The sequence below is a fragment of the Nilaparvata lugens genome, unplaced genomic scaffold (genome assembly GCF_014356525.2).
Source record: "Nilaparvata lugens isolate BPH unplaced genomic scaffold, ASM1435652v1 scaffold6267, whole genome shotgun sequence".
NCBI classification, from domain to species: domain Eukaryota; kingdom Metazoa; phylum Arthropoda; class Insecta; order Hemiptera; family Delphacidae; genus Nilaparvata; species Nilaparvata lugens.
In genome coordinates this window covers 2,949-19,028 of record NW_024092027.1, presented here as the reverse complement: position 1 = coordinate 19,028, position 16,080 = coordinate 2,949, and the positions used below count along the sequence as shown (strand labels likewise).

Sequence of the window (16,080 nt, the reverse complement as noted above, 5' to 3'; positions counted from 1 at the left end):
ACTCTTGTCAACCAATACATGCTGTTGGAAAAAACTCCTATCCTTAGGAAACGTCCTATCCTACAAAAATCGAAGCGATGGCCAATGAAGTCGAGCGCATGCAAACCATTCATCCACACTCTGGCTTTGATCGTCATTTGTACGCATTGGACCAACGTGTGGATGCGGCATTACCTAGGTTACTGTAAATATTATAGTTTTGGTCAGCCAAGGGTTCTTAAAGTTTCTTAGTCTATTTAACATGGTTTCTGTTGAATAATTATTAAAAAATACAACAGAAATTGAATGGCTGTCAAAATTAAAAGAAATAGAAGAATGAGATAAATTTGTTGGCAATGTGATATAATGCCTCCGTAACAGGTCTAATATAAATAATTTTTTCCTCCACCTACTGTCTAAGTACTAACTTTACTCCCTGAAACATAATACTAAAATGTCACTTTTTCGCTCTCGGTAGTAAAAAACAGAAAAACTCCCTAGGGAGGAAAAGTGACTCAATTTAAATAACATGGGAAGCATCTCTATATTAAAAACTTACATGGTAATAGGTTAGAAGGTCTAAGCTCAGATGAGAAAGCATAATAGAGGTGTATGTCATTGAGTCAACTGAAATCAATACCACAACCAGAAATTTGATCAACTCATGAAATATATGTTGTATGATATGATATTCTTAATATTAGTAGACGATAAAAATTTATACAATTTTTAAAATATCTTATTCTATTCAAAATACCAGCCAACAAATAATTTTGATCTGCAATTCAAATCTGAACCGCGTGATCTGGAGTCAGCCATTTTTGGTAACTGCCCAGCTGATATAATTGTTACAGCTTTTGCCGATAGATAGCGCAATCGGCAGTGCCAATCAGACGACCGATTTTTAGGTCTTAGATTTTAGGTTATGTTGTTAGGAAACATTGTCACCACTACGTAAGTTATTAGAATGATTTTATTTGCAGTTTCTATAAAAAATGTAGATGGAGGAAAAATGTTGTGTACATAACGAGCGAAAAATACTTTTTCTCCCTCAGGAAAATTGTTGCCCTCGGCTTCGCCTCGGGCTTCAAACTTTTTCCTCAGGGAGAAAAAGTCGTACTTTTCACTCTAGATATACAAATAACTATTTATCATACTTGTATGATTGTTCATGATAAAATATTGTCATCTTATTAGTTTTAATATTGAAGCTTGTATGTTACCATTAGAAATTAAGTGGACCACCATACATTCTGTCATAGATATGATTAGGTAGCCTATAGCTTATAGGCTAGTCATTTGTATCTTTGATTATGACCATAGATAGCATACTGAAATAATTGAAAGTTTTTTTAAATATCTCTAGATCTATTTTAGTACTGAGATTTGTATTTCTATTTAAGATATATTACAAGTAGCACTAAATAGAAAAGAGACAATAAAATGGCCTATTTTATTAGATATGATTTTATTCGTCCTTTCGCTATCTGAACAATACAATTCAATATCACTGAGGGTCAACTACTATCACAGACCAAAGAATTCAATAATCATGTCTATCGAGCCTACATTGTAAAATCACTTCACCTATATGGGGCTACTTTATTCAAATTAATAAAAACAATATAAAACTTGTAGTACCCTTTTTATGAAAAACATTTCGACCTACTTTGGCCTACAGTTAAAATATTAATTTAAACTTGAAAATGGCCAAAGTAGGTCGAAACTAGGTTGAAATGTTTAAAATAAAAAGGGTTCTACAAGTTTTATATTGTTTTTATTAGCCTACATTGTCTATATAGGATTTTGAATCAACTCTCATTCAAGAAAAAAAGTCTAGTATTGTACTTTTGTGAGTAGTAGCATAGAGAAACAATAGCGTAAGTAGATATCCCATGGTATAGGGCGTTTATGTCGCAACTTTTACTGTTATCTCAAGCCAATTACTATCGATTATTGTCGATTTTTACTGTTTTGACCGGGTAAGAGTGTATGAAAGGCACAATATGAGAGACTACCAGCGTCATAAAGCTTCACGGGAAATAACTACCTGGACTATCGGCTTGAGATAACAGTAAAAGTTGCGACATAATCGTCCTATACCATGGGATATCTACTTATGCTATTGTTTCTCTATGGTAGTAGTTTCTTCACTCTCAAACTTATACTTGTATATTTTGAGTGATTTGATTTTCATCAACCATTCGATTAATTTGCATGACATGTAAATTTGCAATAACGGTAGAACGGCCAAGTTAAGGTGCGTACAGATTTACGCGCAGCGAACATGAGCAATTCACTTTTAATCAGCTGATGCAAAGCTTTTTATATCTGTATCTTACCGTTTCTGTAAAAATACCGATATAGTCAGCTGATTAAAAGTGAATTGCTCATGTTCGCGGCGCGTATATCTGTACGCACCTTTAGATGCATTTGTGAGCTGAATTCAAATTGCGGTTCTATCATGAATGAAACTAAATTCAGAAACAAAATGTGATGTAAAACCAGATTTTCAACAATTTATGTCCAGTAACCTGATGCTCATTAGAAAGAATCGTACGGTGTAATTAGTGAAATATAACATGAAAAAGACTTTTTATTCAAAAAATAAGCTAATCTTTTGATGGCCAAGTCAGAGGATTCTTTAAAAAAAAAGAACGGGTAAAAAAATGAGTAAGGTTCAGATGAATTCAATGCTCACAGCCGTTAGTTGAATTAGTAAGGATTCTGCACATTATGATCTTCACCACAATTACTTACTCTTATTATTATACTCTTCATCAATCCTGTTATCAAACTGTATGGCTCGGTTGCATAAAATCCAGTTAAATTTTTATCGCGATTAATTTCACGAGAACCTATCAGAGAGGAGTTTTTCAATAAGAAGGCTTCTTTGATTGGTTCTCGTGAAATTGATCACGATTGAAATTCAACCGGCTTTTGAATAAGGCTAGGCACACTCCAGTTAGTCAAGATAAGACAAGACACGTTTAGTCACATTACTTCACATAGTTGCTTATGAAGACATGTCTAATTGCAATGACTAATCAGTGTGTGTGCGTCATAAGTAACAATGTGAAGTATTGTGACTAAACGTGTCTGATCATGTCTTGTCTTGACTAACTGGTGTTCGCCTAGCCCAAGTAAATCATTACTATAGTGAGGTCCACGTTATAATGGCAGTGGATAAAGATAGGAGAATAGCGATGCCGATTCTCTGAATTAATTAATTATATTTCTACACTGTCGAAAACATAATTGGCATCGTTGTGGACCTAGAAATGGATAGTACCACCGGCTTTGTCGAATGATAGACAAGGATAGCAAAACCAAAGTTGAACAAATACTGTCATTATAAAGGTGCGTACAGATATACGCGCTGCAAACATGAGCAATTCACTTTCAATCAGCTGACTATATCTATATTTTTACAGAAACGGTATAAGATATAGATATAAAAAGCTTGGCATCAGCTGATTAGAAGTGAATTGCTCATGTTCGCGGCGCGTATATCTGTACGCAACTTAACGTGGACCTTACTATAGTATGTTGTATGACTGTAGTCAACGATTCTTTCATTTCAAGAAGTTCTATCATGTAAATGAGTAAATGAAGACCAAGAATTGAAATTTTTCAGTTTATCCATCCAAAAAACAAGGCCTTACTTGGAAAGATGAAACTCCATATTTCACTTTTGGGTACAGAGACTATCACTGTCATCATGGCAAAGATACGAATTTGTCTAGTAAAAAGGCATATTCTGAAAAAAGGGATAAAGAGGTATGCATGAATTTTATATGATCATTTTATTATCATAAATACCAAAGTAATATTTTTTCCTACAGTTACGTTGAAAAGTGGCCATTGCTGCACTGATTACAGAACGCAAAGAATCACTTTTCCGCTCTAGTGCGGGAAAAATTTTTCTGCACTCCAGATTTGCAACATGGCAACGCAAAATACTTAGTAGGTTATATGGAGCAACAGTGCAGCAAAATCAAAATGAAGTTGGTAACAGTGACTGCTGTGGCTGCTATAGTGAGCAGAGGTGCAACCAAGCACAACGCGCTAATTATTATTCATTATATATTATAACCAAGGACAACGAGGACTTTAGGATTTTAGGATTAAGGTTTTTATCAATAATAAAATTACACAGAAAAACATTTGATGGATTTCAGGCAATTTTACCCATAATTACCCACTTTTCATATTCAATGGTAACTGTAGGAAAAACTTAATGTGAAATACGTGCGCAAAGTTCCTCTGCTGCACTCAAGAAACCATTCCGCCCTCGCCTACGGCTCGGGCGTAAACGTTTCTTTCGGTGCAGCAAACTGTCACTTTGCGCACTAGTTGCACAAATAACTATTTCAATGTGGCTTGCTCAATTAGGTGTTGCATTTAGTTTAAGAAAATCCAAGTAAAATGTTTGACATCAAACTGCTGATCTCTTTCTTCTCAAACTCTGAAACTTTCTCACACAGTTCATGGTTTGCGAGTAGCTTACAAATTAGCCTATCAGGAAGTCAATTATCAGCCTAACTAACATTCATAGTAATGTTGGATATTGAATTGAAACGTAGGGCAAACAATTATGGACAAGTTTTCTCAGAACAATCACGTGTTTTTCTTCTTATGGATGGATTAGGGAAATTTGCAGAATAGAGAGCTACCAATGGGCTCACGCTTAAGTCACAAACTATAAATTGAAGAAATTGATTAGGATTTCACCAATCGTGTAGACCCAACTCATTTTCAAAAATATTCCGTCTTATAGAACTAATAAATGTCAAGTTCAATGCTTCAGTTTATTGACCGTCAATTTATTAAAAAAACCACTTGAACTCAGCTAAATAGTGTAAGAAGGATTTTTCGGGATAGGACCTGTAATAGTGTGAATATTGTAGTTGTTTTTGTGTATCTTATATTATTTTTCAGGTTTTTGAACTCGAATGAACTTTGATTCTAACTGTATGTTGAACCCTGCGTTTTTAGTGTGGGAATGGACTATGTCTTGCTTGAATTTGCTAACTTGTTGCTTAGTTGTCGAATTTAAAGCAATTTTCGTGCATTTTTCAAATGCAGTTTCAATTTCATGTCGAAAAAGCCACTGTATTTGAAAATTGTACGAGCATTGATTGACCTTTTTGCAGCTTTGGTTTTTCCACTGGAAGTTATGCTCAACGCTCGTGAAGGTGGAAAATTTTCAGTGAAAAGGACACAGTTCGAATTGAGACGTAACCGGAAAAACATGTAACGGTGTGCGAGCCACGGTCCTCTGAATGGACTGTTTTCCATTCAGAGGGACAATTGACAAATCTTGTTATATTATCATTAATTTTGTTCTTTTGAAGAAGAAACGATAAATTAGTAGAAGTAGAATATTAGGAGATTATTGCGTGGGTGAATCTGAGTAACGTGTAGTGAGTCTTCTTAATCGTATGTGAGTGTTTCTAAAGAGTCAAAATTTAAATTAAGGAAATGGTGAGTGTCAAACTTTGTTGTTCTCTTATATAGCTCAAATTTTAGTTATATAAATGACCGAGGCCCGAACTTAGTTGCAGCAAGTTCCCAAGTATTGCAATTGAAATTTAATACGCCTTCTTGAAGTGAATTGATTGCTGAATCACTTATATTTTGAAATTTGAGATGAGACATGATTTTTATTAATTAGTTTTGATTAGTTCAATAACCTGAAGTTAAATTTTAAAGTATTTTCAAAGAAGTTCCTGGCTCGTAGCTACTATTATAGTTGCTATAATAGGTGACAATTTATGAAATGATGATAATCTGTGCATTTGAATGAACGAATCCACTAAAAGATCCCAACAAGGATTCAAATATCGGTAGATGATTTGATAGCCAGTAAACTTTAGCAAATATTATAGAAGAGAAAAAACAACCCCCTCCGTTTACTTGGTGCGCAGCGTTGGTATAGACTGCAAGAATGTCTATCGAACCACATGTATTTTTATATATATTTATATTTTGGAAGATTAATCAAATAGAGACAAAGATATCTCAGGTTACAGAATGATGTCAGTGTGGTGTAGGGTTAAAAATCCTCCACCGGTTACAGACCTATAGAACCCTTTTCTTAGGGTTGTCGCCCCCATTCCATAAATTATTTACATATCAGCCCCTGTGCCTGTTCCCTACTGTATATCAATGTTCGTTCATTATTTTTATTCTTATTGATACACAGTAAATTATTTCGGAAAATGTAAGATAAATTCAAAAATAAATTTCACATTACATGAAAATTTTGGGTTTGAATATTGAGTATTTTTTGTCTTTTTTTCTTTAGGGCTACTTTTTAATATTAATAAAAATAAATCTGATTACCTTTTTAAATTATTTTTTCACGATAATAAGTTTCGGCATGTATAATGTACTAGCCGTCAGGCTCGCTTCGCTCGCCAATCCGTCTAGCCAGGGGCTCCGCCCCCTGGACCCCCGACTGGATCGTCCAAGAATGAGATCAGCAGGCTCGCTTCGACGCCTGCATTTTCATCTGAGCATTTTTATCATATGTTAGAACGATCCAGTCGGGGTTCCAGACTAAACGTCTGGCTAAACGGATATGGCGAGCGAAGCGAGCCTGACTGCTAGTAAATAATATTCCCAGGATTGAAGTAGCAGTGCCCAATCAATTTTTCCGCGATAATGCATTTAAATCTTCAACTTGGTGCCAACCTAACAAAGTCAACTCAACTTAATGCCAACCTGACAAAATTATTAATTTAGTTGCCAGTTAACAACTGTTTCGAAGAGGTACTCTATCTAGATTATATTCTATATAAAATATGGAAATTTCAATTATAATTAAGAGATTGGGAGAAGAAGAATATACATGCTGAAAAGACGAATTTAAACCCTCAAAAACAACCTTAGAGTTAAAATATTGCCAAAAGATTTCTTAGTGCGCCTCTAAAGGGCCAACTGAACATACCTACCAAATTTGAACGTTTTTGGTCCGGTAGATTTTTAGTTATGCGAGTGAGTGGTGTGGGTCAGTCAGTGAGTGAGTGCCATTTCGCTTTTATATATATAGATATGGCATTAGTAGCCGAAACATGACGTTAAAAAGGGTACTCAGTTTTATATTTTTATCTATGAATATTTTTTATCTGTTCCAGGCTTTAATCGATAGCTCTACAAAAAGATACAATACGACACAAAAAACAAAAAAGTTGGACTGCCCCGCACATTTCACGGTCTATAAAGTTATTTGGATGCCAGACTACAAAGTAGAACATACTGAAGTATACAGATTGTTTCCTCAATGCCACAATAGCTCAGATATCAGAAAATGTCAGTCCAAGTCAAGCCCTATTACCAGCATCAATGGGCGTTTTGGAAATTTTCAGACCAGTTTTTCTAATGGCGAAATAGTATATTTCGCACCTAGGGCCGAAAATGGAACTTTTCCGGCTCGAAATCGGTTTCACTAAAAAGATGGAGAGCCGAAAACCTTTTTGCCCATGGTGAGAACGTTATTTTTCGCCACACAGAAAAATAAAACATAAAATATGAGAATAATTGTTTATTAGGCACTTCCGTAAGCAAAACAGGAAGGTCATAGCTCTAGCAAATCTGAGGTAATCTGAATATCAGGAAATTGTCCAAGTATTTTTATTTTTTATTCTGATTTGTCTAAATAACCTAAAAGATTATGTTCAATTATGTAAGAGGTTGAGTTTATACTTTTTATTCTTCCAAATGACAATAAGATGATATTATTATAAATGTTTTGATTCTTGAATAATAAACACAAATAATGAAACGTTTTTTGATCAGCTGTTTTAGCACACTTGAAATTTGGCCAATCTGAATGTCAACGTCAACAATGCTTGTTGTTGTTGACTTCGGAAGTTTAGGTTAGAAGTTCTATCCTACTCTGAAAATCGAATTTGAATAGTTTATAAAATATATCTTATCTTATTTTATCATCCAAATAAAATGATATATCTTATTGCAGAATACTTATTCATTCTAGAAGCATAAACTGATTCCGTTTCATAAACCATTTTGTAAACACTTTCACATCAAATCAGAATCAGCTGACTTCAAGGTTATTTTACAGCCCTAGGCCGTAAAACTTTTACCGGCCTGTCAGAAAACAATCATTTCGGCCTCCATATGACGCACGAAAACCAGCTCATTACATCCAAGTGGGGCGAAAAACATTATTTATTCCAGAGCATGGAGGTTGAATGATATGACTTGAAAATCAGACTGCGTGCACATTGGTATAGGTTACTGACTAGGTTTATCGAAGAATTCTTTGGAGAATGCTCAATGATCAATAATTATTGGACAAAAATGGTGGAAAACTGGTTTGACGATCAAATGTTGCTTTAACACTGGGAAATCAAAACGATTTTTATGTTACCCTAAACAATTTAGGGCTGTTTGCACAGTGTAAGTTTAAGCTAAAGCTTAAACCAAATCTGGATTTTTTTTTGTTTAAACTAAAATTTCGTTTGCACAGTATCAGTTTAAACTCTGTATTAAGTTTAAACTCTGGGAAAGTTAAAACCTCCAAGCAGGAGGTTTAAACCAAATAATTTGGATTAACTAGTCATCTGTAAAATTTGATGGGGAAACAGCTAATAGTAAATTATTTTTCAACGTTTATTTTTAATGCTTCTGTAGACGATAATAATTATTATTCAGGTTATAGTGAATCATTATTGATAGAATTGACAGGAATTGATAGAAGTTTTAATGCGATGATGAAGATGACTGCGAAGAAATTTTGGAACTGAGAAAAGTTGGGAAAAAACGAATCATTTAAATTTCTGGGATGATAGAGAATTTTTTTAATGGTTTTGCTTGAGTAAAGCAAGTGCCAATTTATTATTTGAATAAATAGCCACTTGATAGAAACAAAAGACAATTTTTAGTGATTTTTGATTAGAAAACATGTTTTATAATAACAAATAACTGAGATATTTTGCTTTCGAGAGATTTCTAATAAACGAGGAAGGCCGTAGTAGATTTTCATAACAAAATAAGGGTTTTATCTTACATTCTAGATTATATTTTTTGTACCAACTAATATAAGTTTGTTTCTAATAGTAATACAGCATTTCATTTTTTTTGAGAATTTCTTGACCGCTTTTCCACTTTTATTACCGTACAGCTTACAGCTCTGTGGATTTTGAATCAGGAATAGTAGCTACATAACCTCAATTTACTGATGGTTTGTAAACAAATAGCAAATTCCTGTAAATAATTACCCTTCCTGATATTATAAACAATGACATTCTATTACAACTTTAACGCTAAACTAGTTCAACTTAAACTGATTAGTAAATAATGCAAACTTGACATTCTATTACCAACTTAACGCTAAACTAGTTTTACTTGAACTGGATTAGTAAATGCACTGAGAAAACCGATTCAAGTTTAAACTTTCAGATCAATTCAAACTCGATTTAGCAATCTATACTGTGCAAACGGCCCTTAGTGGTTCAAGTTCTTGTAATATTAACGATTTTTTAACAAATGCATGTAGAATTTCTATTGATATTACGGAAATCTACAATGAATGAAAACGCTGTTTCATAATATTTCAATTGCACTTATTTTAGCGCTGCACTTTTGAAACTGTGGCCAGTGCTAAAAAAATTGGAATCTGTGTTTTACGCACTCTCACTAGGTATGCCAACTTGGTTGTCTTTTTTTCTTCAGGGGTACTTTTAATAAATACAAATATAAATCTCAGTACCCTTTAAGATTATTTTATCACAACATCGGCCGAAAGATGTTGTGATAATTAATGCCATTTTCAAGTCAACTAATAACCAACTTGGTTATTTTCTGATTAATCAGATCATACACATTTCTTTCTAGCTTGCAGGTATACTGTCTGAAAAGTATGAGAAGAAAAAGGCATCAGAAATTATAAAGAAGAAAGTGGAAAATGGAGAGAGTGTTGGAGAGGAGGGTTTCCTCTACAATCTACCGAATATTGAAGACACATTCGAATCATGTAATTAGTGGATGCAACAGAACCATAGACAGCCAAGTAAGGGATTACATATGTCATTTGGTTCACAGTGGGAGAGGACCGCTGTAGTAATCATGAAGCTGCTTGAAACATTCGCGAGAGTCAACTTAATGAAACTGATAGAAATCGAAGAAGATTTTATCCAACTTGAGAAAAGTCAGGAGAATAATTTCAAATGAAAAATTAAAGTTGAAAGGACCTTTGGACCTGGAAAATGCAGAAATTTTAATTGACAGTTGGGATGAGGAAAATGGTAAAGTATTTTTCAAGTATTTTAAAAGTAGTATGACCCAGAATAACGGGAACTTTAAAAACCATGAAGGAAATAATATTCTTATTTATGACAAAGAAAACTTGAAAACTTGCCATTTCATCAGCGATCAATCACCACAGATTATTCAGATTTCAGGATAGTATTTTCTTATTTCATTCCTTTCTAATAAATGATTAAATTTTAGTTTTTCCCTTTTTTTTATTAATTCTGTATCAAAATCTGATGTATATTTCTTATTTTATTTTTGCATTTTGTATTAGTTTTCTTTCATTTTTAACTTAAAATCTTTGAAGTGTAATATCTATTTTGTACAAGTTTATTTATCTTTTGTAACTCGTTTTTTCTGTAACTGGGCACCCCTAAAAACCTGTGGGTTTGGCAGCACCCTCAATTGTTTGTATTGTAGATAAAAATTTTGATTTTATTTGAAGCATGTTTTTCAAAAAATGATGAATGTAATTAATGATTCTTGAATTGCAAGTGTCTAAGTGTTCATTGTCATAAATAATTTTTCATTTATTTATTAATATTAAACGAAAATCCAAATCAAATGCTGTTATTCACCCCGAAGACTTCTGCTACTGAAAATATTGACAACAGGGTAAACAGATGGAAATTCGATGAGCGCTACTATTCAAAAATTATTTGTCAGCCCGGGAATCGAACCCAGTCCTAATTGCCGTTCAGGAATGCTTACCCTTGAACCAAACCGACAATCTCTGGGTAGCAGCTCTCATTTTATACGAAGCCTTAGCGGTCAGCCAGTCTACAGTTGGAAATTACAGAGATATTGCAATATTATTCAAATGCTAACGAATAAATCATTATTATTAAACGAAAATCCAAATTAAATGCTATAAATCACCCCGAAGACGTCTGCTACTGCAAATATTGACAACAGGGTGAACAGCAAGATGGAAATTCGATGAGCTGCTATTCAAAAATTAATTCATTAGCATTTGTATAATTGCAATATCTTTGTAATTTCCATCTGTAAAATTATTTTTCTTTTTCACTTATGGTTCAAGTTGCCTTTAAAAGTTCCCGTTATTCTGGGGCACCATTTACTACATACTGCTGTGAGTCTATTGTCATTAAGACATATTAGGCCTACTAGGATTCATGAGATATACTATACATGGTTTTACATGTTTTAACTGAGTATTGAATCATTGAGAATTATTTATTATTGAATCATTGAGAATTATTATACAACTTACAGAGAAGACCACAGGCTAACTTGCGCCCAAAACGGTTCCAATTCTAATTTATACAACAGTCCAAATGTAGCTAGAGGTTATATCCTTGAATTTTATCCTTATGAATGATAAAGCTAATATAGAATACCAATCCTAATATATCCTAGAATATTATCTTAATAATAATAATATTCTAATTCTAGAGTAGGCTATTAATCATAGTGCAATGTATTTAAGTTGCCAATATGTATGGTAACTTTCTTGTATTAGCTGAAATGAATAATATTTTAATAGTACTGAGGGTGAAGCCCACATAAGCTCTTAGGCTTGTGCGTGGATAATGAGTGAGAGGGATGATGATGAGTGATGACGACTTCTTTTTAGATAGTCGGGACCGACACTTATCGTCTCCTCCGAAAGACGGTTTGGCCGAATCTATGTGATTGTGCTGTGGTCAAAAACGTTTTGCCCCGGTCGAGATTCGAACTCGGGTTCACTTGATTATTAGACCGGCGCGTTATCACTTACTCCAACGAGCCATCCAAAATTGTAATAGGATAGTTCAAGACACACTTTATTGTCAGATTGTCAGATAATACAGAAAAACATTTTATTATAATATTAGTATTCACTCTTATAGATCCACTAGCCGTCAGGCTCGCTTCGCTCGCCATATCCGTCTGGACCCCTGACTGGATCGTCCAAGAATGACGCTTCGCTCGCCTGCATTTTTCATTGGGCATTTTTATCATATGTTAGGACAATCCAGTCGGGGGTCCAGACTAAACGGCTGGCTAAACGGATATGGCGAGCGAAGCGAGCCTGACTGCTAGTAATATAATATCCCAGGATTGAAGTAGCAGTGCCCAATCAATTTTTCCGCGATAAATGCATTTAAATCTTCAACTTGGTGCCAACCTAACAAAGTCAACTCACTTAATGCAACTGACAAAATTATTAATTTAGTTGCCAGTTAACAACTGTTTCGAAGAGGTACTCTATCTAGATTAATAGTACTATAGTAACATATGATATGGAAATTTGAATTATAATTAAGAGATTGGGAGAAGAAGAATATACATGCTAAAAGACGAACTTTAAATCCTTAAAAACAACCCTTAGAGTTAAAATATTGCCAAAAGATTCTTAGTGCGCCTCTAAAGGGCCAACTGAACATACCTACCAAATTTGAACGTTTTTGGTCGGTAGATTTTTAGTTCTGCGAGTGAGTGAGTCAGTCAGTCAATCAGTGAGTGAGTGCCATTTCGCTTATATATATAGATTAACAAAAGTGTCTGGTTGTCAGTCAGTTTATTTAGGAATTTTCTACTTGATTATAAAATTTAATGCTGATATTTATAATACAGTTATCCTACCAACTTGTAAATGCAGCAGGAAATTTTCCAGATATCTCTCATAGCCATCATTTTATTTTCAGAACCATCAAAAATTGTAGAGGTAACAAAAGAAGATCATCAACAACTTCCACTGCATGGGAGCAATAATTGTAGAGGATCATCAGAACTATCAGAAAATGTAGAGGAAACAGAAACAACAGCAGAGAATGAAGAACTTCCACTGAAGGGAAGCAACCGTCGACATCTTCTGAATGAATTCAATTCAGCTTTGAGGACCCTACAGTCTGTAGGGTCCAACTTGAGTGATAGTGAGTTAATTAATTGTACTAATTACTTGAAAACTGTTATTGGAAGCACTTTGTGTAAAGTTTCTGTTGATGAAAATATTGGTTTACAAGTTGATCCAAAGACCGAATCTAGCATCGACAGCCAGATAAATTACGAGAAGCCGTCACTCATACTTAAAAGAGGGTGTAATGCAGACATGATGAAAGAATCTTCTAAATTGAATATCAAAGATCAATGTCCGGATGCCGTGCTCGTGAAAAAACAAAGATTGCAATAATCAATTTTAACCCTGACACAGTAAGCTCATTGTAAGGGACTTAGGGCCGGTTTCCGAGTGTTACCGCCGTTTTGTATCATTTTGTGAGCGCTCTGTTAAGAGCTTCCTGCGTAAACCCATCTGGCCATGTCATCTGGCCATACAGTCCATTTTGGAACAGTGAAATGTTTGTGTCTATGTGCATTTATTCTACACCAATATCCACCGAGCTCGGGATTTAGCTAAGTTCTAGACTTTACTGGCTTTAAACTCTGGAGTCGGAAAATTGGCTTTCCGAGTCAAAGCGTTAACGTAGTCGAGGACTTAAATAGTCTCTGGAGTTACAGATCACGTTAGACCTGGAGTTTAAATTTCGCTTTCTGAGGAAGGGCTTATAAGTCCAGGACTTGAATTAGATTCTCGCCTCTTTCCGAGTCAAGGATTTATCAAAAATCGTTAAGTCCAGGAATAAAACAGCGTGATTTTAAACCCTCGACTGGGGTAGGGTTTAAATTCAAGTTCTAGACTTAACTGAGAACGTAATTCAGTTATTGTTTTAGAGTAGATAAAAGCCAAATAAATGTCATGGAATACCTAAATTATTTGGATTAGTCAATCTAAATTCATAATTTATATTTATCAGAAGTATTTCACAAGACATGCAGCTTTGAATATAGAAATTTGCCATTTTTTTTGTATATTGGTATAGGGAATAGTAGGTCTACACTCAACAATAAATTTTCCATTTTTCAACCGAATTTGATTTATGATGCATGATTTTGGACCGCCTTGACGAGCCGAGAAGAATAAAGTGTAGTACGATGAAATCTGAGCATTGTGTCAAAAGTTATAAGTGTTTGAAATTTTTATCCTTGAGGTGTCCTCTAGCGCGCCTCTCAACTAGGAAATACTGAGATTAAGTGCATCTAACGGATGATTCTCATAGAACATAATCTCATGAACTTATGTCATTGTGCGAAATATCAATGTGAGGACAATGTAGTTGGTGATGATGGTCGAAGCTGAAAATTAGGTGTTTTTCACAATACAAGGAGCATTGTTGTCAGGTGTACCTGGAAATCTATATGAGATAGAGCTCTCTACCTGATCTCAGATTGTAGAGCACAAAAATACGCCCAAAGTGATTTTGAATTATACATCTAAATGGTAACATTCGGAAGATATTGTTGATCAAAAACTAAAATTCATCAAAATTGATTTTCTCTCCAAATTTCACTCATTTTTGAAAAATCATAACTCAGTACTCATTGGGAATAGAGAGTTCCGAATGATCTTATTTTATTCAGAATTTTATATTCTAAAAAAGAGGTGGGAGCAAATTTTTCTGTCCAATTACGAGGTTTTGCAGAAATAGCTGGAAACTGGAAAATGACGAAAAACGAGGTTTTGGGCCACCCGGTATATAGCACAAGGAAATTTTGCATGAAGAAATTGGTTCTGGACATCTCTCATGTACCCAAATAATATATTGAAAAATCAGAACTACAATATAAATTGCCTGCACCAATGTGTATAGTGACTGGACTATACTAGGATTTGCCTTGGAATTTATATTCCAATCTGAATGTTATTAATCAATGTCATATCAACATATTAATAATATAACAATACGAATTATTATTCCATTTTTTTCAAAACAAATACGTTTTCAAACTTAATACCGGTAGCCTAATGAGATTTTTATTTAAAATCAATGGTAGGATTAATGATCAATAATAGCATAACGTAAAATGAAATGTTTATTTATTCATCTTTCAAAAAGTTAGGTTTTGCTTTGAATAGGCCTACAAAGAAATCGAAACGTATTATTTTATTTTTACAAAATAATTTGGAGAGCATGCTCATTTGAATTATCCTGCTGCAATCAGCTGTTTCGTTTTGCTATAATGCCAACAATACAACAGCAAAATATTGTGAATTTCCCTCATGTTTACTGCGTTAAAGTCCTGGACTCAAATAAGTCGAGAACTCAATAGACCCAGAGTTTAGAAGATAAAATCGTGACTCAGAAAGTCGATTTAGACTTAATGGCTTATCTAAGTCCTGGACTCTGTCCAGAACTTATAGATCTCGAGCTCGGAAACCGGCCCTAAAAGTTCAAACATCGAATTAAACTAATGATGACTATATCTAACAATTGGTAATGGTATAAATAATACCATAGACTCAGACTTTAGACTCAGAGGTTCCAATCATTGAGAAATGATTATCAAAAAGGTAGTATTGATCTCATCACAACAGATACCGGTATTGGCTAATTAAACAATTCATGTAGGAAAAAAGGCTTTAACAATTATTATTACTAAGGTTAGCTTTTTCTAATAATGCAAACTTTTTATTTAAATTTTACTGCTCTTTAAAACATTTATGTATATATGTATGTTACATATTTTAGATTTTTATGTGGATTTTTTTTTAGAATATTTTAGGGTGGACATTCAGCAATCTGTGATCATACTTTACGAGGAGAATTTTGATTTACGTATCCGATAAAAATGAAAATATCCAAGATATAGATACTATATATTATGTACTCTGTTATGTCTGGTTGCAATACATTGACAATAATTATTCAGATGTGTAGGATCAGTAGGATTAAGTATATATAGTATCACTGCTTCTTATTTGAATGGAAGTACTTTCAATTAAGTTTTAGAAAAAAATTTAGGGTTATTCAGTTCAAC

General features: G+C 33.9%; 1 protein-coding gene across 1 annotated transcript; it reads left to right on the top strand.

Moving 5' to 3' along the window:
- Positions 1-3,616: 3,616 nt before the first annotated feature.
- LOC111059253 lies at positions 3,617-13,541 on the top strand (the record flags this gene model as incomplete). The annotated part of the gene is made up of 4 exons (XM_039445160.1): positions 3,617-3,759; positions 7,122-7,232; positions 9,844-10,253; positions 12,912-13,541. Coding segments are annotated over 3 exons (401 nt in total), but the record flags the coding sequence as incomplete, so codon positions are not given.
- Positions 13,542-16,080: the final 2,539 nt, after the last annotated feature.